The 12,782-nt window shown below is 49.1% G+C and overlaps 5 protein-coding genes across 5 annotated transcripts; 2 read left to right on the top strand and 3 right to left on the bottom strand.

Annotated features, from left to right (window-relative positions):
* Window positions 1–479: 479 nt before the first annotated feature.
* ONS95_005230 (uncharacterized protein) lies at window positions 480–1,466 on the bottom strand (the record flags this gene model as incomplete). The annotated part of the gene is made up of 1 exon (XM_058498630.1): window positions 480–1,466. One exon carries the CDS (start codon window positions 1,464–1,466, stop codon window positions 480–482), a length of 987 nt encoding a protein of 328 aa, XP_058352144.1.
* A 1,141-nt stretch (window positions 1,467–2,607) lies between these two features.
* On the bottom strand, window positions 2,608–6,024 carry ONS95_005229 (uncharacterized protein; the record flags this gene model as incomplete). Its single annotated transcript, XM_058498629.1, has 2 exons — window positions 2,608–5,269; window positions 5,897–6,024. 2 exons carry the CDS (start codon window positions 6,022–6,024, stop codon window positions 2,608–2,610), a joined length of 2,790 nt encoding a protein of 929 aa, XP_058352143.1.
* A 93-nt stretch (window positions 6,025–6,117) lies between these two features.
* ONS95_005228 (uncharacterized protein) lies at window positions 6,118–8,595 on the top strand (the record flags this gene model as incomplete). The annotated part of the gene is made up of 1 exon (XM_058498628.1): window positions 6,118–8,595. Exon 1 carries the CDS (start codon window positions 7,624–7,626, stop codon window positions 8,593–8,595), a length of 972 nt encoding a protein of 323 aa, XP_058352142.1. The 5' UTR covers window positions 6,118–7,623.
* Window positions 8,596–8,674: 79 nt separating this feature from the next.
* On the bottom strand, window positions 8,675–10,175 carry ONS95_005227 (uncharacterized protein; the record flags this gene model as incomplete). The annotated part of the gene is made up of 5 exons (XM_058498627.1): window positions 8,675–8,890; window positions 9,142–9,517; window positions 9,571–9,640; window positions 9,736–9,929; window positions 10,003–10,175. 5 exons carry the CDS (start codon window positions 10,173–10,175, stop codon window positions 8,675–8,677), a joined length of 1,029 nt encoding a protein of 342 aa, XP_058352141.1.
* A 596-nt stretch (window positions 10,176–10,771) lies between these two features.
* Window positions 10,772–12,724, top strand: ONS95_005226 (uncharacterized protein). The gene is made up of 3 exons (XM_058498626.1): window positions 10,772–10,919; window positions 10,986–12,193; window positions 12,301–12,724. Exons 1-3 carry the CDS (start codon window positions 10,843–10,845, stop codon window positions 12,702–12,704), a joined length of 1,689 nt encoding a protein of 562 aa, XP_058352140.1. The 5' UTR covers window positions 10,772–10,842; the 3' UTR covers window positions 12,705–12,724.
* Window positions 12,725–12,782: the final 58 nt, after the last annotated feature.

Genomic DNA, 12,782 nt, shown 5'->3' with positions numbered 1-12,782 from the left:
CAAAGAGCAAACGGAACGCCGAGCAGAGAAAGATCTTTGGTGTATGCGAGTAATCAAGCAAGAAAGCAGAAAAAAACAATGTCGTGTCGTGTCGTGTCGTGTCGTTGTCGTGGTTAGGACGTGCAAGTCAAAAAGATTGATGAGGCGCAGTGGTTGCTGAAAGAAGAGTTGCTTTGAGGGGATTGGAAGGGGTGTATTCTCGAGGAGTGTGTTTTCGAGGTCGTGGGAATTCGAGGATATGAGGAGGGGTGAGAGGGTGAGAGGTGGCGCTGCAGATTGACGATTCTGGATTTCGCTTCGAGGTCTTGGGATTTCCCAGAGAACTTTGAAGGTCTTTCAGAGGAGGAGCAATTCAAGATCTAAAGAATAGAAGTTAGCTCTTGTCCAAGTTCCCAGAAAAAGAAAAAGAAAAAGTGAAATAAGGAGAGCATAGACGACGTACCGTAAACCGATCTTCACCTCCTGGCCACCCTCCTGTCCTATTCCTGCTCATCCTCCATCTCCTCAGCACCTTCCCCCTCTCCCTCAAACATACTCTCAAAAGATCCAAAAGCAGCAGAAGATCCCTCCCCATCCTGCTCAAAAATCTCACCCCTCCCATACTTCCCAGCCAACTCCCTAAACTCCCCCTCAAGCCGTCTAACATCTTTCTTAACCTCTTCCAACTTCTCCTCCATAGTTTCGACATAAGCATCCCAAACATCCATATCCGCCTCAGTCTCTCGCAACATGTTAAGCACTTTCTTTAGATCGCGAGTGATAGCTTCCCAGTTGATCTGTTGATTGTCGCCTGCGCGGGTGGAGAGTTTAGCGAGGAGGTTCTTGATGTCTGCTTGCTTGTGGTTGGGGCGGATATTTTCATTTTCATTGTTGTTGGGATAGGTGTTGGTGGTGTTGAGATTGATAGAGGAGAAGAGAAGCTTTTGGATGAGTTTGAGATCGGCTTTTGAGTCGTTTAGGGCGTGGGAAATGGATGATAGGGAGGCGTTCACGGCTGAAAGCTTCTTGTTGCGGGAGGTATGGTAGGCGTCGCGGCGGGTGAGGAGTTCTTCGTGGAGGGTTGCGATTTCGAAAGCTTTGGCTGCGTATTTTTTGGTGAGGGAGGCTACTGCTCGAGCTTCGTCTGAGGCGTAGGAGGAGACAGGACCAGCCGTGGGGAAGGTAGAAATGGTGGTAGTCTTGGTAGGTTGACTGACGTTGGCGGAGTCTTCGGTCTCAGTCTTGGGCTTGATTTCGAGTTTGATAGTGCGTGAAATCGAAACACGAGTACTAACTGAGCTGGAAATCGAAGGAACTTCAGACTCAGCAGTCGCAGAGAAGCTTCCTCCAACAATCTTCTGAACAGCCTTGATCTTGTCTACACCATAACGAGTGACTCCCGCCAGAACCGCATCGCCACCTTCGAAGAAGCAAGCCAGAGCAAAGACACCAACTAGCAGCATCTTAAAGAGCGGGGTGAGCTGCATTGTTGCGATCAAAATTGTTTTCTTCTTTGATTGAAAGAGATCTGGATGATTTTGATTGTAAGGAAATATGCGTCTGCGATGCTATGCGATGCGATGCAATACAAGAGGTAACTCGAATTGGAGAGGAACTGAAGCTGAAGTTGAAGTTAACAGATAATAGCGCAAGGAAAGAGAAAAAGTTTCTCGAGATGTAGTCGTTCGGTCGTTCGTCCGTCTGCGTTTTCTTTGTCTGCCTGATATTGAAACCGACACACACACACACTACCCAAGGAGAAATGAGGCAGCCAGGTCTTAGAGTTGTGAGAGCGTGAATAAAATCAGGTTTGGGAGGTGAGCCAATGTCTCTTTTTTGATGGCCAAAGCTCCTCTTGGAGGTCGGAAGGTGAGTGTGTGGAACAAGGCGCACGAGGATAGGAAAGCAGTGAAGTTAACAGCAAAGTGGTATGTGATATCCCCACCCGTCGTGAGTTTGAAGTTTGAAAATCCAAGTTCCCTATTCGCGTTGCTTGCTGTTCGTTCACCTTCCAAAATCAGCAAACATAAATAAACAAAGAAAAGACTGGCTGCTTGCTCTCTCAACACTCACTCCCTCAACACTCACTCACCTCCTAATCAAACCCCACTCAGCTCTGAACTCCAAATTAACAAAGATTCGGCGACTTGCATCGCACATTCCACAAAATTAAATACCCCACCCACCGGCAAAGGTGAGCGAGCACACATGCAGACCGGGTTGACGGGCCTCGGGGGCTCAGAGAAGACGGGAGGGAAGAGGTGGTCAAGACCGCGCTCGCTTAGCTCCTCAGACAAATTTTGTTTGCAGGGCAGGGACAAAAAAAACAAAAAACAAAAAGGAGCGGTCTGCCCAATTCCAGTTGCCTTTGCCTTTGCAGTCGAACACGGGATGCAGCTACCCATCCAATCCTGGAACACCAGTCACCACGATTTGCTCACTGGCCATTGGTTTCCGTGCCTTGTTTCAAGTAACTGTATTAAGAATTTCTACGGGTGTGAGAAAATTAGGTAGTATATCGTGGTATCAATTTCGACATGCTCTGCTCTTCTCCACTTTCCAAACGCATCAGGGGCGAGCACTCTTGAACTTGCACTCCACAATTCGTTGTGGAGTATTGTCGTGACATCAAAAGAACTTCTCCAGCGGGACTTCCCTCCACCTTCCTCGCTCAGTATGCCACCACCTCTCTCTTTCCTTCTTTCCCTTCGCTCCAGCCGTAATTCCACTCCCGGAATCCAAGTTCCAGCTCCCCGTACACCCATCTCTAACACTTCCTTCCTCACTCATATCCAATAATCCTCCGGGACCCTCAATACCCACAATCGCTTCATCACTGCCCTCGATATCGGGTTTCAGGGTGTAGAAAATCTTGCTCTGGATTCTCCCCAGAAAGCCTGCAACAGCCTGTCTCTCCACAAAGTGACCGTACTCGTCCCAGAGGATGATGTGGAAGCGCGGCTGTTTCGCAGCGATGTCAATGCGATGCTGAGCCATGCGTCGAGCGGTGGCGAGGCTCATGCCTTGTTCTCTGTCGCCGGCTGCGAGTTCGCCAGAGGAGTTTTGAGATGAGTGCGATGATTTGTCCTTGTCGAGGTTCAGCGAGAACGCAGAACGAGTGGGCGACTTAACAAATGACGAGTTGATGGATGAGGTGTGGCTGTGGTGGCCGAGAGAGAAGGTGGACCGAGTTGGGGACGGTAGGTTTGGTGCACTCTGAGAGTGAGGGATGTGGCCAAAACCCATGTTTCTATAGCGGTCTGCAGGGAGTTCGATGCGCTCTCTGGGCTTGCAGAGTCGTTGGAGCGTGCCGTCATAATCAGTTGGTGCGCGAAGAGTGCGTAAGGATGGAAAGCCGTTGTAGAGTATTGCCTTCGCCAGGATTTCCGTGGCCTTGTCATCGTCCGGATTTGTAAATTCCCAGTGCAAATACTCGAGAGTTGGAGAGGCAAGGTACGGATGGAGATAAATCTCTATTCCCCTAGGAAGTGATGGCGATGGTGCTTGTGAGATGGTGAAATGTGTAAGTGATTTGAGGTGGGAGAAAAGTCGAGTCAAGACAGGTAGTGACAGTAAGGGAAGTCCAATGAGTGACAGTGAGATTAACGAGTCGGTCCGTGAAGGCGAGCCATAGTTCGACAAGCCATTGGCAGTGATACCAGGTAGATTGTCAAGACGTAATGACTTGAGTGGTGGTAATGACAAGAGCGTCTCGTCATTAAAAGATGTCGACGGGAAGGATGAGACGTGAAGATTCTCAAGCGAAGGTAGAGAATAGAAGATATCGATGAACAGTGGAGAGTCGATGGTACCACCAGGATTGCAGTGAAGAAACAGGGTTTTCAATTGTGGCCAATTTGTATGATGGATCATGAAGTCGATGCATTGCTCTGGAAGCAATGGACTTGGGGCCAGAATTGGAGTAAGATATTCTGCGTCTGCAGACAAGTTGAAGCGTCGCTGTCTCTGGAATGGGCTCGGATTGATGACCCAAACCCTTTCTGTGAGCTTCTTCCTCGTCGACAGCGCGTGGACGAACCTCGAAAACTCGTGGTTGTATGCCGGGTAAAAGCCAGGAAGTCGTTCCAAATTTGGACAGGCCATAATTAAGGAAGCGACCAGTTCAAGATATTCATCTTGCTCTTTGCCCCTCGCAACGTCTGGCATGGCGGGGACCTTCAGCACTTTGACATATTCTGCCAAGTCTGGTCGCATACGGAGAGTTCTCCGTAACAATCTCAGCCTGGTCCCAAATTTCAATTTGAACTTCTTCTTGGTGTGAATGACAGAGTCGCATCCTGTGAGCTGAATATCACCATACAGCATACATCTTGCGGCACCCCACCATTTCTTGCAGCTTAATCCCAGATTGAGCAGATCTCGCATCCAACATGTCGAGCAGCTCAGGCTTCCTGCATCCAGATGTGATTTCTTCAGCTCCGCCAGAACGACCAGCAATATCTCCTCAGGAAGTTTCTTGAAACCCTCTCCCCTCACGGTGTATGTCCTCCCGGAGGCAGTTTTATGCTTCGGAAACATGCCCATCCTCTGCGGTGGCAACAGAGGCGACTGTTGGCTTCCCGCTCCACCTGCTCCATATCGTAAGTGCATTGGCAGAGCTTCGTTCACAAATCTTTTTCCGGGGAATGGGGTCGGTGGGATTGTAGTTTGAGTTGCCAGGAATCCATTCTTGGTAGTTTTCGAATCGGAGTACGAAGTATCCTCGCTTGTGCGACTCGACTCGTAGTCTATTGAAGAACTAATACTCAAGGGACTCTTGTGTCTCGATTCGAAGCTAGATCGGGAAAGTATCGAGATACTGGAGGTAGAGGGAGGTCGTGGATAGAGTCGTGGAGGTTCCATATTCGGCGGTACTCCCCAAGGGAGGCAAGGGAGCGTTTGGTTCGGACCCTTTTGCAGGGTACTGGGCGAGTAGATAGGGTATGAAGCTGTCGCCCTATGATTCTGATTCGAAGGAAGGGAGGCTCGTGCAAGCCGTGTCTTGAAGTCTTGCTCACTAAATCTGCGTTGTCTTGCTTGGGCGTGATTCTGTTCGATGCTTTGCCCCTCCAGACCTGGCTCCGCGACGTTCTGTTGATGTATCGTTTCCTTGCCACGACCTTGTTCAATGATCCACTTCTGTATGTTCTCCTGACCGCAGTCCCTCTGTTCCAAGCCCTCCGCCCAGATATCCCGCGTTTGTCTCTGGTAACAAATAGCGGGTGATACCTCACCTATTGTTTTCGTCGGAAGAACAATCGTGGTCGAAGTCGTGTCCGGACGGCAGGTCCTGTTTGTAGCACAACATTGCGTCAGTCTGGACCATCTTCATCTTAATATTCATTCTGCAGGACCCTTTTTGGGACACTTGAAGGTGCATTGCCATGCCTCTTCGGGACAAGAAGAGGCGCATCCCAAGACGGCCAGAAGGAATCGCGCGCCAACGTGGCAGGAGCTTGAGCACATCGAGCTTGGGCGTGGTGGAAATTAGATGAGGGCGGGTCTGGTGAACAGCGGCTAGGGGACTTTTGGGTTCAGAAGCGTGAAAATCACCCGCGTTGCACGGTCCGTAGCGTGGGCACCCAGCCCGCCATGAAGATGCCATGAGTAAAGGGGAGATTTGACCTCGGAAACTTTTGATGGGATAGGAAAGGGGGTTGAGAGGAGAAGACTGATGGCAGATAAATGGAGCATCTCTCGAACAGTTTTGCAAAAACTGCCAGGCTCGAAATAATACTCGGAGAGAGAGAGAGAAAAAGAGGCATCAGCCGCATTGTTGGCCACTATCGAGGAGCGCACTGAAGCTTATGCTGTGCCTGAAAGTAAATAGTCCCTCACCAAAACACAGCCAATGGAGTAAAGCCCATGGGCGATAAAAAAATGTTACAGCAAGATAAGGAAATAGAAGTAGACATACCTGAGAGCATTCGTCGGAGTATGTCCAATCCCGTATTGATCATCGCTAAATATCCGACGTCGTACAGGTCGGTACAGGGCATCCATAGGTGAGAGGAAGTCGTGCGGGTGCGAGAAAGAGTGGGCCATCTTTGCGACGACTAGGGAGACATGTCTCGCATGTCTAAATCAACATCTGCAAACAAAGAATCAAAGCTTGAGACATCAAAAGGTAAAATAGAAGCAGGTATCGGGAGTTCCATTCTATCTATAACCCCTCACCCCTCTATCGCTTCTTCCAAGCAATCTCAAGCCTCACTTCGGCAGAAGGATCAATCCACACTTCAGCTGAATCTGATGCTGCGGCTCCCCTTCCACGCAATGACATACCTGGGCATATCTCAGCCTTCTTGTGCCTTTTCTTCTCCTCGCTATTGGTCTATTTGATATCATGGAGCCACAACCCGTCTCATCACTGGATGGCGGCCTCCCGTTCCCCATTCAGGATGCACATTCATGCATCCGATGTATCTGTCGGTGGGGGCTTTTGCATCCCTCATAGTCCTTTGGAGTGCACTCTGAATCGCTGCAAACCCAAGACATCTAGAATCATCGTATAGCATCTTTCCAGACTGGACTGTGAGAATATGACAACTGAGAACTGTCAAACATATCAATACAAGGCTGCAGTAAATATAGGATCACGACAGACCATGCATTGAAGCTGCACTATGGTATTCCAATACCGAGTGTGGGCGAACGCCACGCGTTTGCAGTGTTATGCGGAGCCCTGATGGGTATCTTTGTCATCCAGTGGCAGTGAGTAGCGGGGTGACAGCTCAGGGTTCCCCTCTTGCTGTTTTGGATCATGGAAGAGCTGCAGGGCTTGGCTAGAAGCTGAGAGCCAAACCTAGAAATACTTGCTGATGTGACAGCTCAGGGATTTCAACAGCCTTGCATGAGATTTTTGGGTGGCTTGAATAGTCATGTGACTAACACATGTCGTGAGTGTTCAACTCTCTCAGTTCAGCATGTTGCACTGCACGCTACGTCTGATACTAATCAGATATACACTCTCAACGCAGCACGGGATGGGATATCAACCGTTATCGTCCCTGATGTAAAGCGTCACGAGCATGCGCTCCAAGCCCTCAAGGACTCTGAAAATTTGCTCAACACGAATCGATCAACACGGTCCGTAGCGCTGCCTCGGAGACGCCCGTCTAGTCTTCATACAAATTAGAATGACTTACTACTCCCAGGACTAGGAGGTAACCACACTGGGACTGTGGAATAAGGCTGGATCGAACGCCTGGCTGATTCCGCCAAGTCGCGCTGAATCTCCCCCATTCCTGGCAAAACTGCGAAGAGACTCTTTCAAAGTATGGCCGAGGCCCAAGATATTAACACCTTATGCTGCAGTGACTGAATTTTTCGAGAAATAGAAAGGTTCATATTGAAGACACTCAGGCAAGGTCAGTTTTGAGCCTGGACCTATATTTCGGCCTTTTCTTGTTGCCTGCGCTAGGTAACCGAGAAATATATCAACATGACATCTTATCCAAGTTAAATCTTCTTCACCTCAACGACTCGAAATCGTACATCTGACTTTAAGTGGTCTGTCTGACGTCCAAGAACTCAACTTCATCTACAATATCCGATTCTGGAAAACAACAACGACAATTCGAGCTCCAGGAAAAGTACAAGTCCCAGTCCATCCCGAAATCGACAGCCAAGCAATATCTCAGAATGGACGCCACAGATATCCTCTCCACCACCCTCAACAACCTCCAAATCTTCCAACCCTCCACATCCCAAGACTTCAATCAACCACCTTCTCAAACCACCACCTCCTCATTCCCAACCACTCACCAAACATTCCCCCTCTACCCCACCCTCCCATCCGAGCTCCGGCTCAAAATCCTCACCCACACCCTCCCCCCACCACGCTCATCATCATCAACCAGCCTCCACCTCAACGCCGTCCACATCCTCCTCTCCGACCCCTCATTCGGCCTCTACCTCACATTCAGCATTTCCTGCGCCGTCTACATCCACTCCCTCGGCGCATTCCACCCCGTCCCTAAACCAGGAGAAATCACTGCAGGGCTGAAAACAAGTCGAATGCTCACACTCCTGAGTACCACCAAAGAAACCCGCGCATTTTATCTCTCTCGCTATCCCATCGAGTTTCCATCCGGCCCAAACGGCAAAGCCCGGATCAGAGTCTCGAAGCAAGAGATACTGTATTTCGATAACTTCCCCAGTTTACTCGCCCACCCGGATTTCTCCAGTGCCATCCGGGATAATTATCGACTCCAGGATTACTGGACGCAGATTGAGAATTTGGCGATCCCGGTGATGGCCTTTGTGGATTCCAGACATGGCAATTATGCTGTTCTGTTGGAGGCTGTGAGGAAGTGTACGGGGTTGAAGACGCTAGGGGCGGTAATGTGGGATGGGTTTAGAGATGGGGAGGGTGAGAGGGATGAGGGGGCTGTGAAGAGTGTGTTGGTGGGGGTGGAGGGGTACTTGGAGGAGTTTAGGGGGAGGTTGAAGGAGGGGGTTGAGGATGGCGAGGGGTGTGGGAGAATGCCTGTGGTGAAGATCTTGGAGGGTCGAGGAGCTTTTTTGTCGTTATTGAGAGGCGTCTGTCTATCAGGCAAGACGTGTATGGTACATCAGAATTGGCAAAATTGGGCAAAACAGGCGGGTCTTTGAAGGTTAACATATTCCCGCAAGAAATATGAAGTTGGTAGGCTTTATGCTACCACGATGTGATTATTCTCAGTGACGAACTTCAAGATTCCTCTGCAGTGTCTCTGAACATCAGATCATCTGCAAAGCCCTCTGGCAAAGCTTTACCAGCAATTTTTGCACTTTCCACCAACTCCCGGATTTCTTTCTCGTCCTCATATGTCAACTGTACTTTCAAACTAGCCCAGTTCTCCTCTAGATATTTGACACGCTTGGTGCCGGGGATCGGAATGATATCGTCACCCTGCTTCAGCAGCCACTAGACTTCCTCAAATTAGTCCCGGGCAAAGCACTTTTCTACGCATGGATAAGCATGCCCTCAACTGCCGAAAACACACTTTTCCAGGGCACTGCGCTGAAGCGAGGCGCTAAGGCTACCTAGATGACAGCACAGCATGTAAATTTCAGCCTTAGTCGCTTAATTATAGGGTCTCGCTACAGGCGTGTTTGATACGGCAGTTGAGGGGATAACGTGGACAGAAATGTCAAAAGAGAGTATGCCTTACTTACAGCAATAGCCAATTGTGCAACACTGCACCCCTTTTTGTCAGCCAAAGTCTTGAACTGATTAACCACTTTCACATTCGCATCCTGGTTGGCTTCGGAAAATCTTGGCATGGCTTTCGTTCTCATATCCTGAACGGCAGCATACTCTCCAGCTGCGAATGTGGATGTCAGCAGACCTCGACCGAGCGGCATCGCGGCAACAACTGCAACACCTAGCTCGCGACAGGTTGCGAGGAGGTTGGTTCCAGACGATTTCTCAATGTCCAGCGCGAATGGTGTATAATCAGTTTGGACTGCCGCTACTGGAGCGATCTTGACTGCTCTGCGGAGAGTGGCTGATGAAACTGCCGAAAGACCAATGTGCTTGATCTTGCCTTCTCTGGGTGGAACTCAATAAGGAGGTGAGTGGGTGGGTGGTTGAATGGGCCTTACCTTTGGAGCTCGGCCAAAGCTCTCATTGTTTCTTCGATGGGGACTTTGGGGTCGGCATGATGCATGTAGTCTGGTTATAAAATTACTTTGGGTTCGATGCGTCACAGCCCGAAAATTGGATTTAGTGGCCGTGAGAAGAGAAGGGCAACAGGAAATGTAGCTTACAGAGGTCGATGTAATCAATGTCAAGAAGTCTCAAACTCTCGGCACAAGCCTCTTTACAGTACTCCGCCGAACTGTTGGCCTTGAAAGCTGGATCTCCCTTAATGAACCCAAATTTCGTTGCGAGGAAGATGTCATCTCTTTTTCCAGTGCGCTTCAACCATTTGCCGATGAGTTCCTCGCCGTCACCATATATACTGCACATTATTTCAGTCGGTGTGCAAATGAGCAATATCAGGAAGAAAGGGTGGGCTTTAGCAGAAGACGTACTCAGAGCTATCCCAACTTCTGGCTCCTAGTTCGTAAGCACGATCAAGCACAGCGAAGCGTTCTTCATCGCTGGCGACTGGGCCGTACACTTGAAATGTCAACCCCATGGTGCCGAAACCGAGGTGGGGAATCATTGGACCATTTCTGCCGAGAGGGACGAGCTTGGTAGACATACTGAGAAGGTAGTTTCGAACGTATAGAACTGTGGCTGTGAGAACTAGATACCGAAGGGCGACTGTCGTGAGCGAGAAAAGGATTTCTGGGAGTGCTGTTTAAATATCAAGCCTCCTATCTTTGGTTAGCTCAATGCTAGTCTCGTGCCGACGGACACGGATTTAGAGTGTCATATCCGTTTGATTCTCCCCATGATTTTACAGCCAGTCTGTATCGCATATATGAGGTCATTTAGGGAAACGGCATCGTGTTTCCCGTATGTTTTCCCCTCGATAAAGCTCGCTTACGGGCCTTGGCAACCTACCAATCAGATACGTAGAATTCCGAGTCAACAAATGAGCGTCGCAGCATGCAAAGACATCCCCACGCGAGAAATACACGTTTGACAGAGCGACTTTAATGATCAGTGCCGCATATGTCCTCTCCCATGGACCCGTACGAGTAGCGCGCGCTGCCTGACTTAGTAGGTAAGATCTAAATAACAGACTCGCTTAGTATCCAATCATCAACCAGACTTTCCGAGCAGGCAAATTGGGCGAATGTGGCACAGCTCCATGGAATGATCAGCCAATCATCCTTACACCCCACTCTTTATATTCAGCATATGTTGAATTTCGTGCATGTGCGACAACCTCTCTATGCTTCTGTACTACATCCAGAAGTCGCATGATGGATACAAACGGCAAATGTTCTCGTCAAGGCAAGAAGACCAAGAAAGTCAAGTCTGGTTGCCGTACATGCAAGTAAGTCAAACTAGAAGCGCTGGTATTTGCATTTTGAGCGTTGTCTCATACGTATCTGGTGTACAGAATCAGAAGGGTGAAATGTGACGAACTTTGGCCCGTCTGCGATCGTTGCAACTCTACTGGTCGAGTTTGCGAAGGGTACGGTGTCTGGGGTGGGGGAGAAACCATTTTCAGCCAACAACAGCGTCTTCTTTCCGAGCGAGCAGCACGAACGGTTTCCAGACCCCCTGTCGTCGTTTTCCTTCCTGGATCAAGTCCTGAGGAGCGCGACGGCTTCGAATGGTTCAAGTACAGGACTGCTCCGAAACTACCAGGCAGCTTCCAATCCAAGTTTTGGTCTACTCTTCTCCATCAAGCCAGTCTGGACGAGCCGACAGTTTTGCACGCTGTTCTTGCATTGAGCTATGTGCATAAAGGTGGTCATGATGTAAGCAAATGCAATACGCTCGACCATGAAACGGTTGCGTTGCGGCATTATTCCAGGTCAATTAAAGGTCTTCAGCCACATTTCATAGAGAAGAGCAAAACATCGTGCAGGATCGCTTTGTTAGCTTGTGCTGTATTCGTCAACTTAGAGATGCTTCGCGGCCATTTCCAGACTGCACAGACTCATCTCGAAAACGGCATACGAATTTTGCAGGAGATGCAACTCATTTCAGAAGGAAATGACGGCATATATCGTGACGTCCCAGGCTTAGGGTCAACTGACATCTGGATAGTTGAAATATTCGCAAGGATGCAGCTACAATCGGAAATGTTTCGATGTGGGTATGAGCATCGTTGTCTATTTCTGGAGTTGACACAATGGACTGCTTCCGAGGGACCATCTTCAGGACTGAACTCTCTGAAGCAGGCTTGGGGTACTTTGACTCCACTACTGAACCAGACATTGCGCCTGATATCGATTTCACGACATCAAACTTTTGCAAACTTCCAATGCCAGACATCAGAAGCAATGTCCCAAACCCAACAATCCATTCTGAAAGGCCTGGCGCGGTGGAAAGAAATGTCAGAGATTCTCCAGAAGCGGTTGCTCGGTGACGAAAGACGAGCCTTCCACTTGTTGTTGACATATCACACTCTCGCAGTCATCATGGCGGACACGGCTCTTGAGCTAAACAATGAGATGATCTACGACAGCAAGGCCGCAAAGTTTCAAACACTCTTACAGCAGTTGACCGAACTCCATGATGCATCTCAAAAACATTCGAGGACCACTGTACTCCCAGAAATGATGATGGATATGGAATCATCTATTGCAGACATCGGATGTACGTATGAGAGTCTATCACCTCGGTTATTCCCTGCATGTTCTAGAAATTCTTCTCACAAGATGAAGATGCTATCCGGTCGAAGCTGACCTACTCTGACTGTATAGGGACGGCTGTTCTCTACTACATCGTCAGCAAATGCCGTGTTACGACAATCCGCGCACAAGCTGTCAAACTTCTCGAGTCTCGCTCTCACCGTGAAGGATTGTGGGATTCGAAAGTGATGGCCTGTGTTGCGAGGAAACTTGTTGACATAGAAGAAGCAGGCTTTGACCATGACAAAGGAAAGTTGACAGGAGATCAAGGTGCTACAATTCTACGGTCTCATTCTGTGGAGGTACCTCTACCTGATTCACATCGGTTACGAGAAGTCGAGGTGGTTTTGTCGGGAGCTCCGATGGACAATATCATGATCTTCGGCAGACGTGAGCAGGATGGCTTGGGGAACCGGGTTCTTCTCTCGGAATATCATATTCTGGCTCGTTACTGGAAAGATGCCGAGAATTGTTAGCTGGATGCACAGAAATCTTTAGATCAATATCCTGAGGTCTGTTTTTTTTTTAGACCGTGACGTAATTATGACTTTGCG

This window comes from Cadophora gregata (assembly GCF_030347475.1).
Source record: "Cadophora gregata isolate MNR1 chromosome Unknown scaffold_15, whole genome shotgun sequence".
Lineage (NCBI taxonomy): Eukaryota > Fungi > Ascomycota > Leotiomycetes > Helotiales > Ploettnerulaceae > Cadophora > Cadophora gregata.
Note: the sequence above shows the minus strand (reverse complement) of the source record. Positions and strands in the feature narration are given on the sequence as shown.